This window comes from Elaeis guineensis, chromosome 10 (genome assembly GCF_000442705.2).
Source record: "Elaeis guineensis isolate ETL-2024a chromosome 10, EG11, whole genome shotgun sequence".
In the NCBI taxonomy this organism is placed as follows: domain Eukaryota; kingdom Viridiplantae; phylum Streptophyta; class Magnoliopsida; order Arecales; family Arecaceae; genus Elaeis; species Elaeis guineensis.
Window position 1 is genome coordinate 16148818 of NC_026002.2, and position 19370 is coordinate 16168187.

Here is a 19370-nt window from a genome sequence, read left to right on the forward strand (position 1 = left end):
CATAGATTTGTCGATACTTGAGCCCATTAATTGTCACACTTGCTCATGAATCTAATCACCAAAGAGCTAAAGGACACAAGCTACATCTCCTTCACATGGATGAAAGATATATATCCCCAACCTCCGTTACATGCATGACAATGTGCAACAAAACCATACCAAACTATGACCTCCATGCCTCCCAAAGCTTACAAAAAGAGCTGATCCCTATGTTCCCACCTCTCCATCGTTTCCATGGTATCCATCCCATGCTCTCCACCAACATCCACCCATAAAAATAAAAAAAATAGGAACATCTCTTGACTAACATATAATCCACCGCCGAATATGACTTTGTTGGCCCGTTATTTATGCAAAGCGTGCTGCCGAGCCATGTGCTGCGCTCAACCTCCGAAATCTCGGGCTTAAACAACACCCTCCCACGTTAGCTTTCTTCATCACCTCAGATGAATGGCTCGTCTTTCTTGTGAGCACTTTGTCCTCATGCACACCTGTCTAGTTTCATGGTCTCTCCCAGCCGTTATAAGTACACTTCATGTCTCTCTTTTCTTCTCCGCAGAAGGGAGTTAGCTAGAGAGAAAGCAAGAGATGATTAAGTTAGGATCAAGGAGGATTTTCAGGAGCAATTCCAAAGTTGGTGGTGGAGGAGGAGGAGGTGGTAATGGTGGGTGCGGCCGGGGTGACATCGAGTGGGAAGTAAGGCCTGGAGGCATGCTGGTCCAGAAGAGAGTGAGTGGAAGACAAGAGGATGAAGTGATTCAACTCAGGATCACAACTGGTTCATGGTGGCATGACATCTCCATTAGAGCCACTTCTACTTTTGGTAAGCATGGAAAAGAAAATATTGTGCAAAAACTTTTCTTACCTCAATATTATTATGAGGTGGTCTTCATGTATATTTATGGTTGAAAATATTCATCATTTCTCGGTGTGCCTTTTGTTCATTAGCCTTTGAAGTGTAATATTGTAACAATTATTTGGTTTTATCATGTAATGCAGGAGAGTTGAAGGTGGTGTTATCTTTGGTAACTGGCTTAGAGCCAAGAGAGCAAAGACTCCTATTTAGAGGAAAGGAAAGAGAGGATGGTGATCACCTTCACATGGTGGGGGTTCAGGATAGGGACAAGGTGCTGCTGTTAGAAGACCCGGCCATCAGAGAAAGAAAGCTTCGCTCCATGGCAATGGCGCAAGCCATGAGAAGCCCTTGCCAAACCTTCATAGCAGTGTAGACTTTGCTCCTTTTTGTTGAAACTAACAAGTTGATGTGATCTGAGACTGAAAAAGTCCATTTGACCAACTTTCCCAGTCACATGGTTGATGGATATGTAAGATGATTTGAGTAACCTACATAAATAAAATACCAATTATGTATTTTAATAAACAATTGATTGTACTGCATTTCATTCCTTCAATAATTGTTTGCAAATGTAGAGTGGTAATCCCGCACCATCAGGGTTTTTTTTTTTTTTTTTTTTTAAATAAAATACCAATTATGTATTTTAATAAACAATTGATTGTACTGCATTTCATTCCTTCAATAATTGTTTGCAAATGTAGAGCGGTAATCCCGCACCATCAGGTTTTTTTTTTTTTTTTTTTTTTTTTTTTTTTTGTGATTAGGAAGGGCTAATCCCCACATTATACCTTATATCGGCCCCATCCCGCACAACTAATGTAATGGCTTAACATTTACATCATTAATCATTGATTTTGTGTGAACAAACTAGAATGATTTGTTTCAAAATTGTTAATATTTTCATTCACAGAAATGTTTGTTATGCCGTTTGTGCCAGGCGCAGACTCCCACAACACTCCATTATTTTGACCTATAAATGGTGTTGCGAGTATATTACCACCTATTGCCACTGGCATGTGACCGGAATTGGATATGGAATTGAAATATGATTTGAAAAATTAATTATAACGTTTTCATTCTTTTGAAAATTGAAATAAAAATTAAATTTTTTTCAATCAAATAATTAGAATAAGAATCATCTATTTTCATTCTCATTCTAAAATCCAATACTTTCCAACCAAATATATCCTATTAACATAAAACAAACACAATTAAGATGCAATTCAAATGGATCATTTTGTCTCTTCATCAAAGCATCTAGCCAAGAGAGACAAAAACAAGCCACAATACTAACTGAAACATTTTATCTATTCAGCACTGACAAGCACCTGCTCTTTGCTCAATCCATTTAAAGATAAATGAGGGATCTTAGTAGCTGAGACTTCTACATTTATCAGCAGTTACCAAAAAACTACATACCTTGACGGGTTCAAATCCAGCACCACTCTTCATTCTTTTAGCCATCTTTAAGCTGCCCTTTCCTACGGATACCAAGACAGAAGCCAAAACACCACTCATCAATCGCAGAATTAATTACTTGTTTGGTGTCATTCTAAATATTTAATAAATACATGTCTTTATGCTTCATACTTTCTGGAAAACCAAACCATTACCAGTATTACTCATGGTATACAATTTTTATTAAAGAAAACATCAAGAGACATTTCATTCCCTTCTCAATTTTTTAATTTGGCTTTTCTTTCTATTTCCCACATGTAGAAGCCATGAATTGAGGATGAAGTCTGGAAATAGATAAGCCAAGCACCACTGAATGTAATGAAGCCAATAAGGAGTGCACAGTGGCTCATAGCCTATCCAACGCATGGCAGCAGAAGCATAGACATCTGGTGACGGTACGAACACAGAAGATTGCTTGATACCAACCATTTTTGTTGCCACATATAAGGGGATCTGCGTCCACAATTTTAAATCAGATACAAGAAGAAAACAAATACATGGTTAAACTATTAATATGTGAATATTATAGCTTATATAAGATTTTTAAGAATTATGTAGCCCATTTTTTTTATTTTAAATTACTACTACTTCCATTATGTTATGTCTTGTTGAGCTTATTCATAATTTTTTCTACTTTGTTTTCGATGCTCTATTGAATTATATAAATTGCAGAAGGATGAAATTGATATTACTTGGATAGGATAATCAACTTTTTTTTTTTTTTTTGGTCTTTAGTTTGAAAAAAAGTTTGAATGATCATTGGATGATTTGGATTCTACAGCATCTATTACATCATAATTAATGGTAATAACTGCACATGGGAGGAGATAAGTTGATGATTGAATTACAAGCTAAGTTACAAATCTTAAACAATATTATGTGAAAATTATACACCATAATTTTTTTTCTAATGTTGTTTATGACCCAGCAACTCATACACACGAAAAGAAATGAAAAAAAAGGGACAAAAAGGGAGTACCTTGCAAACAATAAGTTTGGAAACAAACAAGAAATGAACGAGTTTACAATATCTCATTGTTGAAATCCTTTACTCTCCCTCTCTGTGTTTCTTTTTTCTTTTTTTGGCACTAGACTAAAACTTCCAAGTAACACTGGGTTTCTTTAGTAAAAATCTTTTGTCATGCATCTAAGATGTCACTGATTGTGACGTCTTAAAAGGGAAGATTGCATGAGGATCAATGTAGGTATATATTTAATCCCACAGGTTGTGAAATGGAAGAACGACCTTCTATATTTATATAGGGCTAAGGGACTCAAATAATACATCTTAAGAAACTTTTTATGTAAGGTTCCGGGTCATCATAGAAAAGAGGCAAAACTATAGATACGTAACCACTTGTAATATTTTAGCCTTGGTATGAACATTATTGCTCCCCTTATTTCCCATCCAAAATATACATTATGCTTAGAGGCATATGTGAGTTTGGCAAACTAAAGCCCATATTAATCCTAACAAAATTATGATCATGTTGATGACATCTATAGCGACAACATTGACCATAAACTATGTAATCTTTTTAGATTTTAATGCAGACACATGTTAGATTTGACTCACAACCATTGGGAACCATAGTTTTGAGGTGTTAAGAAAAACTTATATTCGTCAAAACTTTATAATGCTCATGAAGAAGAGTAAAATGTGTAGGCAGTAATTAAAGGACAGAATGACTAACCTGACACTGCACGTCGATCCCCATGCTCTTATACTCAACATATAGGCTTTTAGAGAACTGATTAACATACCTGACAGTAAAAATAGGACTATCCTTCAGTTTCATCAACACACAAACAAAGAGAGAGGGGGCAAGCAAAAGTAGTAGCCCAAGTAAAAAAGGTTGGCTGTTGATAGTCTAAAGCAATTTGACATATGAGGGATAGAATCAAGTAAGTTTCATTTCTTAAAAGTGACTTAATTATTTATTGATTACTATTTAGATAATATTGGAAGTAGAGGATAGAATTACATGTGATTTAGCATTGCCAATATATCTCAAGAAAAGTTGATCAAGGAAATGATAACAATACAGTGAATGGGCTTCTATATCTCACATAAAATATGAAACATACTATTCATATGGTGAAAAACCTATGTTGTATTGACTGATCTTGATGTTCTTATTGGATATGTATTTCCTTTCATTTCCATGTGAAATTAAGTTATGGCTAACTACTATATAGTCTAAATCTTGCCTCACTCTCCAACCATGAAAAGTTCTGCTTTCCTATTTACATAATGTAGTTATTACTCATCATTTTCTTAAGTTTTGCTTTCATAAGAGGACAAGTGACCAATGTCCTATGATTCTATTTTTCTAATCCAACCCTTACCTAATTTACAATTTTCACCACCTTTTCACTTACTCTAGATTTTTAGTCCTCTAGAGATAATGCATGAGTCAAAAAGGAGAAAAGTGAATAAATCTACCAAGTACCAGTACGGAGACTCTATAGGAATATTCATCAATGGAGACACTATAATTAACTTAATCATGTTTGGAAAAGAAATTTCTCTTGCAAGATAGTTTACCTCCCTTTCAACAAAAAAAAGAGAAAACTATCTTCCATGCAAAAGAAGGATTCATCTTCCTCCACACGAGTCCAACATTGGATCATGTAATGGTTACTTCGAGATCTATGCAGTTAGATGAATGGAGCACGTTAGGAGTAATTTGAAATGGGCTGATGATGTATGAAGATTTAAGCTCATTATGATCCATCAGATCCATATCAGGATCTTTCAAGCGGCCTAATTGTTGCAGTTTGCTCGACCTCTGATCGGCAAATATCTGTCCCGACCTCTGATCGGAGGCTATTCTATCTGATCTCTCATCGACATATTCTTGATCCGAATCTTTGGGCGAAAAAGTTTTGGTCCGACCCTAGGTCAAAAAACTATCAGTTCCAACTCCTAGTCGGCACGCTACACTCTCTGATCTCTCCTCAAAAGCAATTTGATCGGGCTCAGATTTAAAAGACAGGTGCCAATTGGCCATAGTTGTCAATACCATCTGACCATAGCTGTCAATACTATTTGGATGTAACCACTTGATCCTGAGAATCTTTCAAATGTAACCACCTAATCCCGAGAATCACAACCAAATAACCGTACCAGATTCAGCCAGCCTGTCTACCAAAAATGGTTACACAGCCGTCTCCTCTATAAATACTTAAATTTCGAAGATCCAAGTAAGTAATCCATCTTAAAGAGCTAAAACTCTGCTTCTCTGTTTGCGCATTCTGTTTTGAGCGTCGGAGGGTCCTCGTCAGAGTACAATCCTTCGGTCTGAACTTTTTTGCAGGTTGCTCCAGCACTACGCTTTTCAATTTTTTGGTGTCAATCAGAAACAAGCCGCAATAGATAAAGAAAGGGCCGAATCTCAGATCCTTTAAAAAAAAGCAAACAAATCAGAAACTCAAAAAAGATGGCTCCACGCAGGACTTCCTCCCAGCGAACCAACACCTCCACCTCCCGTCAGGTGCAGAATGAAATAAATCACTCGCTACTGCACCTCCAGCGACGGTGAAAGTTTTACATCGGTGCAGCAACTTGGATGGTGACCGTAGAGCAATTCAACCTGCTTTTTTATAAGGTACAACAACTAACAGCTATCGTTTAGGTAGCGATCTAGCCTTCGCCGGCACCACAGTCGACGAATCAAACCCAAGTCCTTTCACCCCAGCAACTGGTGGTAGATCATACTCAAGAGCCAAGGAGATGGCGATCTCTGAGTCCTTGATTGAGGCATGATTCAACCTCTGGCCGACAATCTCCTCCCCACTTTGAAGCACATATCAACTGAGATATAGAAGTTGAGTGAAGACTTCAAGAATTGGATCGAAAGATCCAGCAGATTTGCAACAATCTGTTAGCACCATCCGATGGATTCGATTCTGAATTACCTTTTACGGCGAGCATTATCCAAGAACCTATCCCACTAAACTTCAAGATTCTTCAGTTGGAGAGCTACAACGAGACCACAGACCCCGCCGATCATGTCAACAGCTTTCGAGCAGTCATGCTCCTTCAGAAAGCCTTCGATGCTATTCTGTACCGAGCCTTCTCCTCCGCTTTAAAGGGAACAACCCGACATTGGTATTCTAGTTTGAAGCTAGCTTCTATTCTCTATCCGATAGCTGAGCCAAACCTTTGCTGCCCACTTTATCACCAGCCAGCAATAACAGAAGCACTCAAACTACCTCCAGACCATCAAACAAAAGGAGAGCGAGTCCATCCGATCTTACGTAGCTTGGTTAAATAGAGCTATGTTGGAAGCCCATGACTTAGATCACTCGATTGCAATGTCCACCCTGAAGGATGGATTATTGATGGGCGACTTCAAAAAATCGCTATTGAAGATCTTTCCTCGAGATTTTTCAAAAATATTGGCTCGAACAGAGAAATATGTCCGATTGAAAGATTCTCTGATAGAAAAAATTGTCTGAATAATCCCAACTATGGAGAATCAAGAGTAGAGTGGGGCTTGCTCGCTTAAGCGAAATGATAAAAATCATTGCCGTTCAAGATCCCCACCAAGAAGAAAAAATATTTCATTGAGGAATCATTCACCTCCGAGGCAGTTCGACGATCTCACTCCTTTGAATACTTCTAGAAAAGAGGTTTTGATGGAGGTGCGAGCCGAGCTGCCTCCACTTCTTAGGATGCAGACAAATCTAGGGCACCATGATCCAGATAAGTATTGTCTCTATTATCATGACTACGATCACGATACTGAAGATTATTACCAACTCAAAAAAAAAATTTAGCATTTGATCTGAGAGGGAAGACTGGATTGGTTCATCCGACGATAAGATCCTCCACGCTGATATCTTCCAAAAGCTGGACAGCAGCAGCGGAGACATCCCACGCTTCAGCAGCACCAACCCCCTCAGCCTCAACCTCAACCAGCACCAGCACAACTGCGGGAGGAGGGGCAGGCGGTAGTAGAAGATCAACTCCTGTGGGGTGAAATTCATACGATAACTAGGGTTTCATCTGGATCGGTAGAGCTGCATGTGGTGAAGAGGTCTCAGCTCAAGGAGCCAATGATCTTCACCGAACAAGATGCTAAAGGTATACAAACTCCGCACAATAATGCGATGGTTATTACTGCTAATATAGCTGACTACAATGTACACCGTATTTTCATCGATAATGAAAGTTCTGTTGATATTTTGTAATTTGCTGCTTTCACTGCAATGGGGTTTGTTTCCAAACAGTTGAATAAATTTAGTATTCCGAACCAAGATTTCTCCGGGAGTTCGATAATTTCGGAGGGGACTATCAGACTGCCTCTTACTTTGGGAACCAAACCCAAGCAGATGATCATTCATGTTGAATTCCTTGTGCTTAACCTGTCGTCAGCCTACAATGCAATACTTGATCGATCAAATCTAAGAGCACTGAAGGTAGTGGTGTCAAAATACCACTTGATGATAAAGTTTTCGACGAAAGTTGAAGTGGGGCAAGTCTGAGGCAATCAGGCTATGGCCCGATAATGTTTCACTGCTAAGCTGCAGGCGGAGGAACAACTGGTGGCATCCCAACCTGAACTCTCAATAGGTTTGGATGCTCACGATGATATGATTAGGGAGCATACTCGACCGTCCGAGGATCTAGTGGAGGTCCTTCTGAGGAAGAAAAATTCTCATCAAACTGTAAAAATTGGGTCATCCCTAGATCAAGTAACCAAAGCTCGACTAACTACTCTTTTGCAGAAAAATATGGATCTGTTTGCTTAGACGACAGTGAATATGCCTGGTGTAGATCCAAAGGTGATAACTCATCATTTGAGAGTAGATCTAATTTTTCATCCTATAAAGCAGAAGAAGAGAAGCTTTGCTCTAGAGCATCAGAAAGCAATTGCTGAGGAGGTGGACAAGCTGGTCAAGGATAGCTTCATCCAAGAAATAATGTATCCTGACTGGCTCGCTAACACGGTGCTAGTCAAGAAGGCAAACGAAAAATAACACATATGCATCGACTTCACTGACCTGAATAAAGTCTGCCCCAAAGACAGCTATCCTCTCCTTTGAATAGATCAATTGATGGATGTCACTTCTGGGCATGAGCTCTTCACCTTCATGGATGTCTTCTTCGGTTATAACCAAATCCGGATGGTACCTGAAGATGAGGAGAAAATGGCCTTTATTACTGACTCCGGGCTCTATTGTTACAGAGTGATGCCCTTTGGGCTAAAGAATGCCATGACAATATATCAGCGACTAGTGAATAAGATATTCAAAGATTAAATTAGTCACAACATGGAGGTCTATGTAGATGATATATTGGTAAAAAATCGAGCCACCCCAGATCACATAGCCGACCTCCAAGAAACCTTCAACATCCTATGACGATTCCAGATGCGGTTGAATCCCACAAAATATACCTTCGGAGTTAGCTCTGAAAAGTTTTTCGAATTTATGATCTCTCGATAAAGAATTGAGGCAAATCCGAAGAAGATTAGGATAATTTTGGAGATGTCCCCATTAAGAAATATAAAAAAAGTCCAGCATTTCACTGGAAGGATCGCCTCACTCAATCATTTCATCTCCAGATCGGCTGAGAGATGTTTGTCTTTTTTTCAAATCCTTAAGCAGTCGAGGGACTTTCAATGGATGATTGAGTGTCAGAAAGCATTTGAGGAGTTAAAGCAGTACCTTAGCTCGGCACTCTTACTTACGAAGCCCCGACTTGGAGAAAAATTATTACTCTATCTTGCCTTATCTCCATCTGCAATTAGTTTGATTCTTATCCAAAAAGAAGAACGAATCCAAAAATTAGTGTATTACTCAAGTAAAGTCCTTCAGAATGCTGAGACTAGGTACACAAAGTTGAAAAAATTAATATTTGCTCTGATCATCATGGTAAAGAAGCTCCAGCCCTACTTTTAAGCTCATACAATAGTGCTACTCATGGATGAGCCAATCAAGACAGTCTTTCACCATCCGGATATGTTGGGACGTGTTGCAAAATAGGCTTTACAATACTCTGAGTTCGACATTAAGTTCCGTCCAAGGCCTTCAATCTTAGGTCTTGGTGGACTTCATCCTTGAGTGCACCATCCCTGATGAGGAGGGCTCAAAGGCTACAGAGAGTAGCTCAATAGTGCTAGAGGAATAAATAAATATGAACCCTGATCCCGAAGATCAATAGATTCTTCATGTGGATGGGTCTTTCAATTCATCGGGATCAGAAGTTGGGATCATCTTAATCAAGTCGGAAGGTGATGTGATGCAGTATGCTCTGTGGTTTGAATTTTCAGTCACCAACAATGAAGCAGAGTATGAGGTTTTAATTATCAGGCTTAGACTTACAAAGGATGTAAGAGCCAAACACTTGAAGGTCTTTAGTGACTCTCAACTGGTGACGAGATAAGTCAAGGAAGAATATGAAGCTTGGGAGGAAAACATGAAGAGGTACCTCGAAAAAGTAAAAGAACTAACTACATCTTATCTAAGCTTTGATATCCAACAGGTACCTCGGACACAAAATACACAAACGAATGCACTGTCAAAACTAGTAGCCTCTCTACCGTCCGAATTTCAAAAAGAAACTTACATCAAGATATTGAAAAACTCAAGCCTAGAAGAGCCTCTTGCTATTTAGTAGATTGAAGAAGAGCTTTATTGGATTGACCTCTTGTTGAAGTACCTCAAATCGGATGAATTACTACCTAACAGTCAGAAAGCTCGAAAAATCTGTAAGTAGGCTGCTCGCTATGTGCTCCATGATGACAAGTAGTATAAGCAATCCTTCTCTCTCCCACTTCTGAGGTGTCTACGACCGTCCGAAGTAGACTATGCATTAAGAGAGGTCCCAAGAGAATTTGTAAAAATCATTTGGACGCAAAGACTCTTTCTTACAAAATTCTCTGATAAGACTATTATTGGCCTTCGATACAAAAAGATGCCTCTGATTTTGTCAGAAGATGTGATCGCTGTCAAAAGATTTTCAATGTTCAGTGTCAACCTGCGATGCCCCTTACTCCTATCATTGCTCCATGGCCTTTCGCTTAGTGGGGAATAGACATTTTGGGTCTCTTTTCTCTAGCCTCAGATCAGCACAAGTTTCTCCTGGTGGCCATTAATTATTTCACAAAATGGGTGGAGATCGAGCTCCTAGCCCGTATAACAAAGGCTAGGGTTAAAGACTTTATCTGAAAATTCATTATTTGCTGCTATGGTCTCCCAAGGGTACTAGTAACTGATAATAGCAGGCAGTTCAGCGGCTCTTGGCTCTAAAAATTCTGTGAAGATCTTAGAATTGAACAATGCTTCACCTCAAGCGGACACCCACAGGCAAATGGGAAGGCTGAAGTAATTTATAGGACTCTCTTGCAAGGTCTGAAGGCTATACTTAATCAGACTAGGGGGTTCTGGGTGGATGAGTTGTATCATGTATTATGGGCATACCGAATAACTCAGAGAATTTTGACTGGAGAAACTCCATTCAACTTTGCATTCGAAATCGAAGCAGTTATACCAGTTGAGATCGGACTTCCTTTCTTCAGAGTAGAGGAGTACGATGAGGATACCAACTTTGAATGGTTGTGAACTAACTTTGATTTGATTGAGGAGAGTAGGGAACGAGCTGTCGTGCAAATGGCATCCTATAGACAAAAGATGGTTAAGTACTGCAATTCTCGAGTCAAGTCTAAGAAATTTCGAGTTGGTGATCTAGTGCTGCAGTGCATCGAAGTCTCACAGCCTATGGAGCGAAAAAACCTATCACCTAATTAGGAAAACCCTTATCAGGTAGATGAGATGGTATGCCCCAAAATTTATAAACTGAAACAGTTTGATGGAACTCCACTCTAAAGATCCTAGAACTCAGCTAAACTCCGCATGTATTATTAGTGATATTGTAATTTTACTGAAGTATATGCATGAATAAACACTCCAATTTGTCAACGTTGGTCTTTCCACATATAAGTGCGAGTTATATTGAAACTCGGCTTTTGATCAATCTCGAGATATTAAAAGTCTTTGATCGGCTTATATTTGAATTCAACTTTTAATCAACCTCAAGATGTTAAAAATTTTTGATCGACTTATATTTGAACTCGGCCTTTGATCAGTCTCAAAATATTAAAAGCTTTTGATCGGCTTGTATTGAAACTCGATCTTTGATCGATCTCGAGATATTAAAAATCTTTGATCGACTTATATTTGAATTCGATCTTTGATCGGCCTCGAGATGTTAAAAATTTTTGATCGGCTTATATTAAAACTCGACCTTTAATTGGCCTCGAGATATTAAAAACTTTTAATCAACTTGTATTGAAACTCAACCTTGATCAGTCTCGAGATGTTAAAAATTTTTGATCGGCTTGTATTGAAACTCGATTTTTGATCGACCTCGAGATGTTAAAAGTCTTTGATCAGTTTATATTTGAACTCAGCCTTTGATCGATCTATATTTGAACTCAGCCTTTGATCGGTCTTGAGATGTTAAAAGTCTTTGATCGACTTATATCTGAACTCGATCTTTGATCAGCCTCGAGATGTTAAAAGTCTTTGATCATCTTATATTTGAACTCGGCCTTTGATCAGCCTCGAGATGTTAAAAATCTTTGATCGACTTATATTTGAACTTGACCTTTGATTGGCCTCGAGATGTTAAAAGTCTTTGATTGGCTTATATTTGAAACTTAATCTTTGATCAGCCTCGAGATATTAAAAATTTTTGATCGATTTATATTTGAACTCGACCTTTGATTAGTCTCGATATGTTAAAAACTTTTGATCGGTTTATATTTAATTCGATCTTTGATCAACCTCGAGATGTTAAAAGTCTTTAATCGACTTGTAATGAAACTCGATCTTTGTTCAGCCTCAAGATTTTAAAAATCTTTGATTGGCTTATATTTGAACTCAGCCTTTGATCAGTCTCGAGATGTTTAAAGCCTTTGATCAGCTTATATCTGAATTCGGCCTTTGATCGGCCTCGAAATGTTAAAATTTTTTTATCGATTTATATTTAAACTCGATCTTTGATCGACCTCGAGATGTTAAAAGCCTTTGATCGGCTTGTCTTGAAACTTGACCTTTGATCAGCTTCGAGATGTTAAAGATCTTTGATCGGCTTATATTTGAAACTCGACCTTTAATCGGCTTCGAGATGTTAAAAGCCTTTGATCAGCTTATATTTGAACTCGACTTTTGATCGACCTCGAGATGTTAAATGTCTTTGATCGGCTTATATTGAAACTTGATCTTTGATCGGCCTCGAGATATTAAAAGCTTTTGATCGACTTATATCTGAACTCGATCTTTGATCGGACTCGAGATGTTAAAGCTTTTACGTTTTGTGACAACCATATGAAATCAGTATGACTCAGAAAATGACAACATAAAAAAAATAAAATGAAAAAAAGAAAGAAAGCATGAACAACCCCACTCACTCCTGGGGTCGTTAGAAGAACGCCCTACCAAGAAAAAGGATTCATCAGATAAAAGCTCATCCAGATGAGGAGTATTGTGATCCAGGAGATCCCTAAGCCCTTTCTTTTCATCGATACTCAACTCTACATGCTTCAAGGATGAAGCTTCGATCCGACCCCAGTCCGGAAGCCCCCAGTTATCCATCAAAGTATAAGAAATAAAAAAGAAATAGCTCTTCCATCCATGCATGGACGAAGGAGCGTCAGAGATCAAAGAAGAGACACCCCTTTCAGAGGAAATATATAGCTAGTCAGCATATGGGTATTTCTTTAATGCGAAGAGAGCTCGAAAAAGAAGAATCAAAGATCAGACTCTCATTCGAGAGCAAAGTATAAAAAATCCTATGCTGTATCTAAAAGAGTTTGGGGATACAGCACAAAAAAGCAATCCCATAGAACCTAAAAAGCTCAAAGATGAAGGAAAAACTAAGAAATCTAAGAACTATCCAAAGATTTTTCTTATACACCGTTAATCGACCTGGAGATGGAATGTGGATTCGAGCATTGGAATCAGGAAGTTCAAGACAGAACTCGTCCGAAATATAGTATTAGGTTTGGAGCAACTCCAAGTCATCCAAGGTTAACTCGGTTTGGATCTCTTCAGGTCCGATCAAAGAATTGGTTTTAGACCTAGGGCTTTTCAAATCCTTCACTTTTTTTTGCATGGGGCTCTCGCTCATGGAGTTTTCGAAATCCACTATGGAAACAAAAACTTAAGGAAAAATAAAAGAAAGAAAAAATCAAGAAAAAGGTAAGAGGGACTTACCTTCAAGTAAGAAATCAAAAAGAAGTAACTATCTTTCGAGGACTCTCCACACGATGGAGAAAAAAGAAAATCTACCTGTAGGAGCTTTAGAGAAAGAAAAATAACAAAAGGAGAAAAATTTTTATCAGAATCAGTAGAAGAGGAGATAAAACAAAGAAAGCCGTCTCTTTAAATAGAAGGATGTACATCTCTCAGAAGACGTCAAGTCGGTATGAATTTTTTAAACAAACCAAGTGTTAAGCCTTCATTAGTTCAAGCTGGTCGATGGTCTTCACATTTAATGCATCTTAGTAGAAAAGAGTGGCGTCTGTGCAGATTTTAAAAATTTCATCATTAGTTCGATAATTTTTCATCTGAAAAATCACGCACAAATATTTAGTTTAAAAACAGCTCTTTACATCTCCGACCATTCAGAATGTCAAGATAAATACTTCTATAGCCCGACCAGAGCTCGAACTAAGAAGTATGGGAGTATTTGTTAGGAGTAATTTGGAATTAGTTGATGATGTATGAAGATTCAAGTCCATTATGACCCATCGAGGCCATATCAGTGCTTTTCAAACGGTTTAATTGTTGCGATTTGTCCGATCTCTGATCGGCAAATATCTGTCCCGACCTCTGATCGGAGGCTATTCTGTCCGATCTCTCATCGGCATATTTTTTATCTGAATTCTTGGATGAAAAATATTTGGTCCGACCCTTGGTTGGAAAACTATCAGTCCCAACTCCTAGTCGGTATGCTACACTCTCTGATCTCTCCTCGGAAGCAGGTTGATCAGGCTCAGATTCAAAAGGCAAGCGCTAACTGGCTATAACTGTCAATACCATCTGACCATAGCTGTCAATACTATTTGGATTATAACTGCCTGATCTTGAGAATCTTCCAGGTGTAACCATCTGATCTTGAGAATCACAAATAAATAACCGCATCAGATTCGACCAACCTCCTGTCTACCAAAAATAGTTACACAACCGTCTCCTCTATAAATACTCAAATTCTGAGGATCCAGATAAGTAATCCATTTCAGAGAGCTAAAACTCTGCTTCTCTATTTGCGCATTCTGACTTGAGCGTCGGAGGATCCTCATCGGAGCACAAGCCTCCAACCCAAACTATTTTACAGGTTGCTTCAGCACTGCGCTTCTCAATTTTCTGGCATCAACTAAAAACAAGCCACAACAGAGCACTTTTGGAGTACTTTGAGATATGTACTAGGTGTGATCCAATGGTGATTGGTGAACTCCCTCAAATCTAGAAAGGGTATAGGCCTGTTTTTTTTTTAAGGTCGGTACATGGGTGATTGGTGATTTGGTGGTTAATTAGGGACCGAAATGCCAACTTTGCCTTGGATGGTTTAGAATAAATCATGAGCTGAAGATGTTTCAAGAAGGTTTTGGAGGAAATGAAGCATTTTTCTTATAAATTTGGTCCCGAAGAAAGGAGATGAGGAACCAGGTAATTAGCAATTTCCTTTGGTGAGAATGATGACCTAAACAATCCCCTCACAGGAACTGAAAAATGAGCCTTAATAACCGCAGTCTCCTAATTAGAAACAATGCCCAGAGCATTTGGATTGATTAACATGCCAACAGTTTGATTTTTTGAGTTCAAACCAAACAAGAATGCAATTTGCCAACATTGTTCGAGAAATTGAGATTCTGACCTTCAGAAGAAATTGAAGGAGACTTGCTACGATCTATTAAGACCCATGGAGCCAGTTAATTTCAGTGTTTTCAAGACTATAATTGGCAATATTTCTATCCTAACTATTAAGAATGGCAATGGATAAAAAATAAATCAAATCAGCCAATAACTATATCTATGTTACAGTTAAAAATACTATATGTATATCCATCCTATATCTACTTCGAATCGATTCACATCAGATCAAATAGTAGTGCAGATCAGATCGGATAAAAAACTCATAATATAAAATTATAAAATAATTATAATTTAAAAAAAATAAATTAAAATTATATCAGATTGAATTAAAATATAATATATTATTATATCATTTGAATATTTTATTTAAAATTTATATTTATTTTAAATTTTAATTAAATTAGATTAAATATCCGTTAGTGGCTATAATTGTCATCCTTACTGACAATCACAGTATCTGAACATGTAAATCAAAACAATTTAATCATTGCGGATCATTGTCCGGCATTTCATCATCCTCCAAGCAGTTTTCAATCAAATCATGCAAAGCTAACCTCATTTTACTATTTCATATTGGAGAAATTTTTTATGCACCGTACGTAATGATTGGTTCACACACGAATCTGATAAAAAATAAAAATTTTTTTCGCACGATATCTCACTTCGTGCGTGAGCCAACCACCCCGCGAGGTGTGCCCGTCCCTCACTGCAAGTGCCGTGCACAAAGAATTTCTACTTCATGGCTCATCCTGAATAAATGAAGCATCACGGAAATGGCCCAGTTACATCATTTTTGGAGCAGACACTGCCCGAAACTTTGCAGGGCCCCACCAACACTGGTGGAAAGATACGTGGCGGTGGCGACACTAAATGGGAGAGTTAATTTGCCAGCTCCACTTGCCATGCCATCCTTAACTCCCCCTTCACTTCCATCCGTCCTTGTCGCAAACTTTCATAATAATGCAGAAGCAAGAAAATTTATTTCTCATTATTTTTTTAAAATAAATTATCTAAAACAGAAAAAAATATTCATTACAATAATAACATCATACCAAACATATAATAAATCAATAATAATTTTTATATTTTATCAATTATCATATATTTTATTAATTTTTATAAATTATACTCCATACTATCTATATATTTTATTTATTTTCGACTGATGATTGATTTATTACAATAATGACATGATATCAAATATTTTTTTAATAAATATTATTTCACAACGAATATTTTTTCTACGGGACTACTTTATCTTCGTCATATTTGGTTATTGCCCACATTATATCCCTCACTTGGCCATGCATCCAATTAATTATGGATACTAAATTATAAGATGATGCTCATACCCATGGGTAGTTGAGTGTATTTATTTAAAAATTTATTTTAATATATATATATATATTTATAATTTGTTTATCTAAAAAAAATTTTTTAAAAAAAATTGTAGTTTCAACGTAGACATAGATAGATGGCAAATGATGATTTTCCTTTGGCTACTGTTCATTCCATCAAAATATTTTCTTCATGCACCCAAAAAAAAGGAAAATTTTCAATTTAAAACTTCCATATCGATTCAAATGTTGTTACTCTCCTTTTGTTATTGTACAGACAATGATTTAATCAGATAACTAATATTGCTATTTTCCATTATTTCTCATCATTCTCCACCTTATAATCCCTACTTTTCTCTTGCGACACTCCAAAGTGCCCGTTACTCGTCATCAAATTTAGAAAAACCATGAGAATAATAAAATACAAGCATGAGAGCTGGTACTTACGCTTTGGAAGCAGCATACACAGCAGAGAGAGGAAACGAAGGCACCACCACGGAACTCCCGGAGCCAATACTAACAACGGCTCCTCTCCCCCTCTTTATCATCCCCGGAAGCACCGCACGTGTGACCCTCGTCGTCGCCTCCACGTTCACCTTCACGATACCTTCCCACAGCTCCTCCTCCACCTCATCGAAGTACATGAACCGCGGGTACGTCATCCCAGCGTTGTTCACCATGATCCCTACGTCCAACCCTTTGATATCCTCTTCGAGACTTCGAATACCGTCTGATAAATCGCCGGCCAAATCTATGACGACGAGTTTGATCTCGGTGCAGGGATGCTTGGCTTTTATCTCATTGGAGACTTGTCGAAGCTTGTTTGGATTTCTACCGATTAAGACCAGGTTGAGTCCTAGGTGGGCCAGTTGGAAGGCAAAGGCCTTTCCGATGCCGTCGGTGGCTCCGGTGACGAGTGCCCATGAGCCATAGGCTTTGAGGTCCTTCCCTCGCCTGAGGAAGGCGGCGTAGAACCATTTGAGAAGGGTTATGGAAGTTTGGAGGAGAGAAAGGAACCCTAGAGATGAGAGTAGAAGGACCCATGTAGGTTGTGCTTTGAGATGGCTGATGAAGGGAGGGAGTTCCATTGCTAGGGTGAAGAGCAATGTTACTTCCTTTATATGCTAACAAGTCCTGGATTTTATTCTAGTTAATTTAAGGCCAACAAAAAAAAAAAAAAGGAAAAAAAAAAAATCATAGGGATCAGGACATAAATAACATCCAAACGTCCGCATAAAAACATATATGCAATAAACCTACATTTGTTCGCAGTTTTAGACCATCTTAGTTCAAGAGAGGTCCCGCCTCGCAATCACAATTACAACCACCTACGTATTGCACAATGATCATGATTATATTGAACTCATGCTATACACAGGATGATGCCGCTGTTATATGATGATCAAGAGCTCATGCAATCATGATTTTTATAAAATACACAAATGACTATGATCATAGGATTGAAACTCTTAATTAGGTTATCCAAACTCTGCGGAAGAAATTATTCTTAAAGATATAATTTTTTAGCAGGAAGGGAAGTAATTGTATAATTAGTCTAAATATATATTTATTGTGATCTGGTGGAATGAATAAATGATTTTTTTTTTTATACAACTTCGTGAACTAGCTTTATTTTGGTTCAAAGATAGCGTGTTTAGGAGAACGACATATAATAAATTTAAAGAAAGTGTGATTTTGTTTTGAATTAATCCACTTTACTTTTGCAATCAAATGGAGCCAGTTTTAAGGATAGCTTCTCACTGACCATACGTTGTGGGTATAATCCTTTGTGTGGACCATCCTGCATACAATATTGATTTTTAAAAAAAAATAAATTTCTTGGCTACATGAGGACTACTTTTGAGAGCAACAAGAATACCAACTATAAATGCACTTAATTACGAATTACTGCTACAGTTGGATGCTGCATTGGGGAAGATCTCTGAACGAAGATCAAAACATTGTACTAACTTTTATTATTGGACTGAATGGTATTGCCCTTTGGTTTGTTTTGAACCAATTTCGTTGCTTCAGACATTGATCAAGCGGAAACATTTGACCGTTCGTTTTGTCAGCCCCCCGGGATGTTACCATTAATCCTCTTAGACAGGGGGTCCGAGGCTTTGATCCTAAATGGCATAGACCCTCGCGCCAGCCTCTGTTTAAAAGTCTTCTTTCTGTGAGCCTAGATTTGGTCTGCCAACAAACCTAAGTTTCAATCTAAGTGGATACCGCGGATGGGTTCGGATTGCATCTTTCACCCAAGAGAATGATTGATCATATTTTTGCGAGATCAATCATTGAATTATATTGTGCACAGCACTCAAAGTATTTCGAATGCTATCTTTCATCTATCTATATAAATCTTGTGCTGGGTATTGCACGATCTAACGATGCAAATCGCGAAAACAAGGATAAATCATCTCTTTACATGAAAGATAAAACCCAAACCCACTATCCTTCATCTATCTACATAAATCTCGTGCTGGCTATTGCACGGTCTAACGGTGCAAATCGCGAAAACAAGGATAAATCATCTCTTTGCATGAAAGATAAAACCCAAACCCATCTTGGATAGTATCATCTCTTGTACTCTTAATAAGATGTGGGAGGTCAATCCCGAGTGACGTTGGTCATTTTAGCTCCAGTTGTAAAAAGACTAGTTCCATGAGTACAAGTTCAATATGTCAAGGAACCTAAAGTTCCAGCCTAGATGCAGTTGGTCGGCGTTAGGATTAGAAATTGATTGGTAGTAGACCTCCACTTTTTTGAGTACTCTAAGTTTGGTCCCATGTTACATTGATATGGGTCTGGTGTTTTGCTGGGAA

The 19370-nt window shown here is 37.9% G+C and overlaps 2 protein-coding genes across 2 annotated transcripts; one reads left to right on the forward strand and one right to left on the reverse strand.

Moving 5' to 3' along the window:
• Nucleotides 1–542: 542 nt before the first annotated feature.
• Nucleotides 543–1371, forward strand: LOC105052985 (BAG family molecular chaperone regulator 2). Its single transcript, XM_010933974.3, has 2 exons — nt 543–823; nt 1000–1371. The coding sequence occupies exons 1-2, from the start codon at nt 589–591 to the stop codon at nt 1227–1229; spliced, it is 465 nt and encodes a 154-aa protein (XP_010932276.1). The 5' UTR covers nt 543–588; the 3' UTR covers nt 1230–1371.
• An 838-nt stretch (nt 1372–2209) lies between these two features.
• Nucleotides 2210–17630, reverse strand: LOC105052984 (very-long-chain 3-oxoacyl-CoA reductase 1). The gene is made up of 3 exons (XM_010933973.3): nt 16990–17630; nt 4009–4078; nt 2210–2767 (listed from the first exon to the last, which is right to left on the reverse strand). The coding sequence occupies exons 1-3, from the start codon at nt 17628–17630 to the stop codon at nt 2522–2524; spliced, it is 957 nt and encodes a 318-aa protein (XP_010932275.1). The 3' UTR covers nt 2210–2521.
• Nucleotides 17631–19370: the final 1740 nt, after the last annotated feature.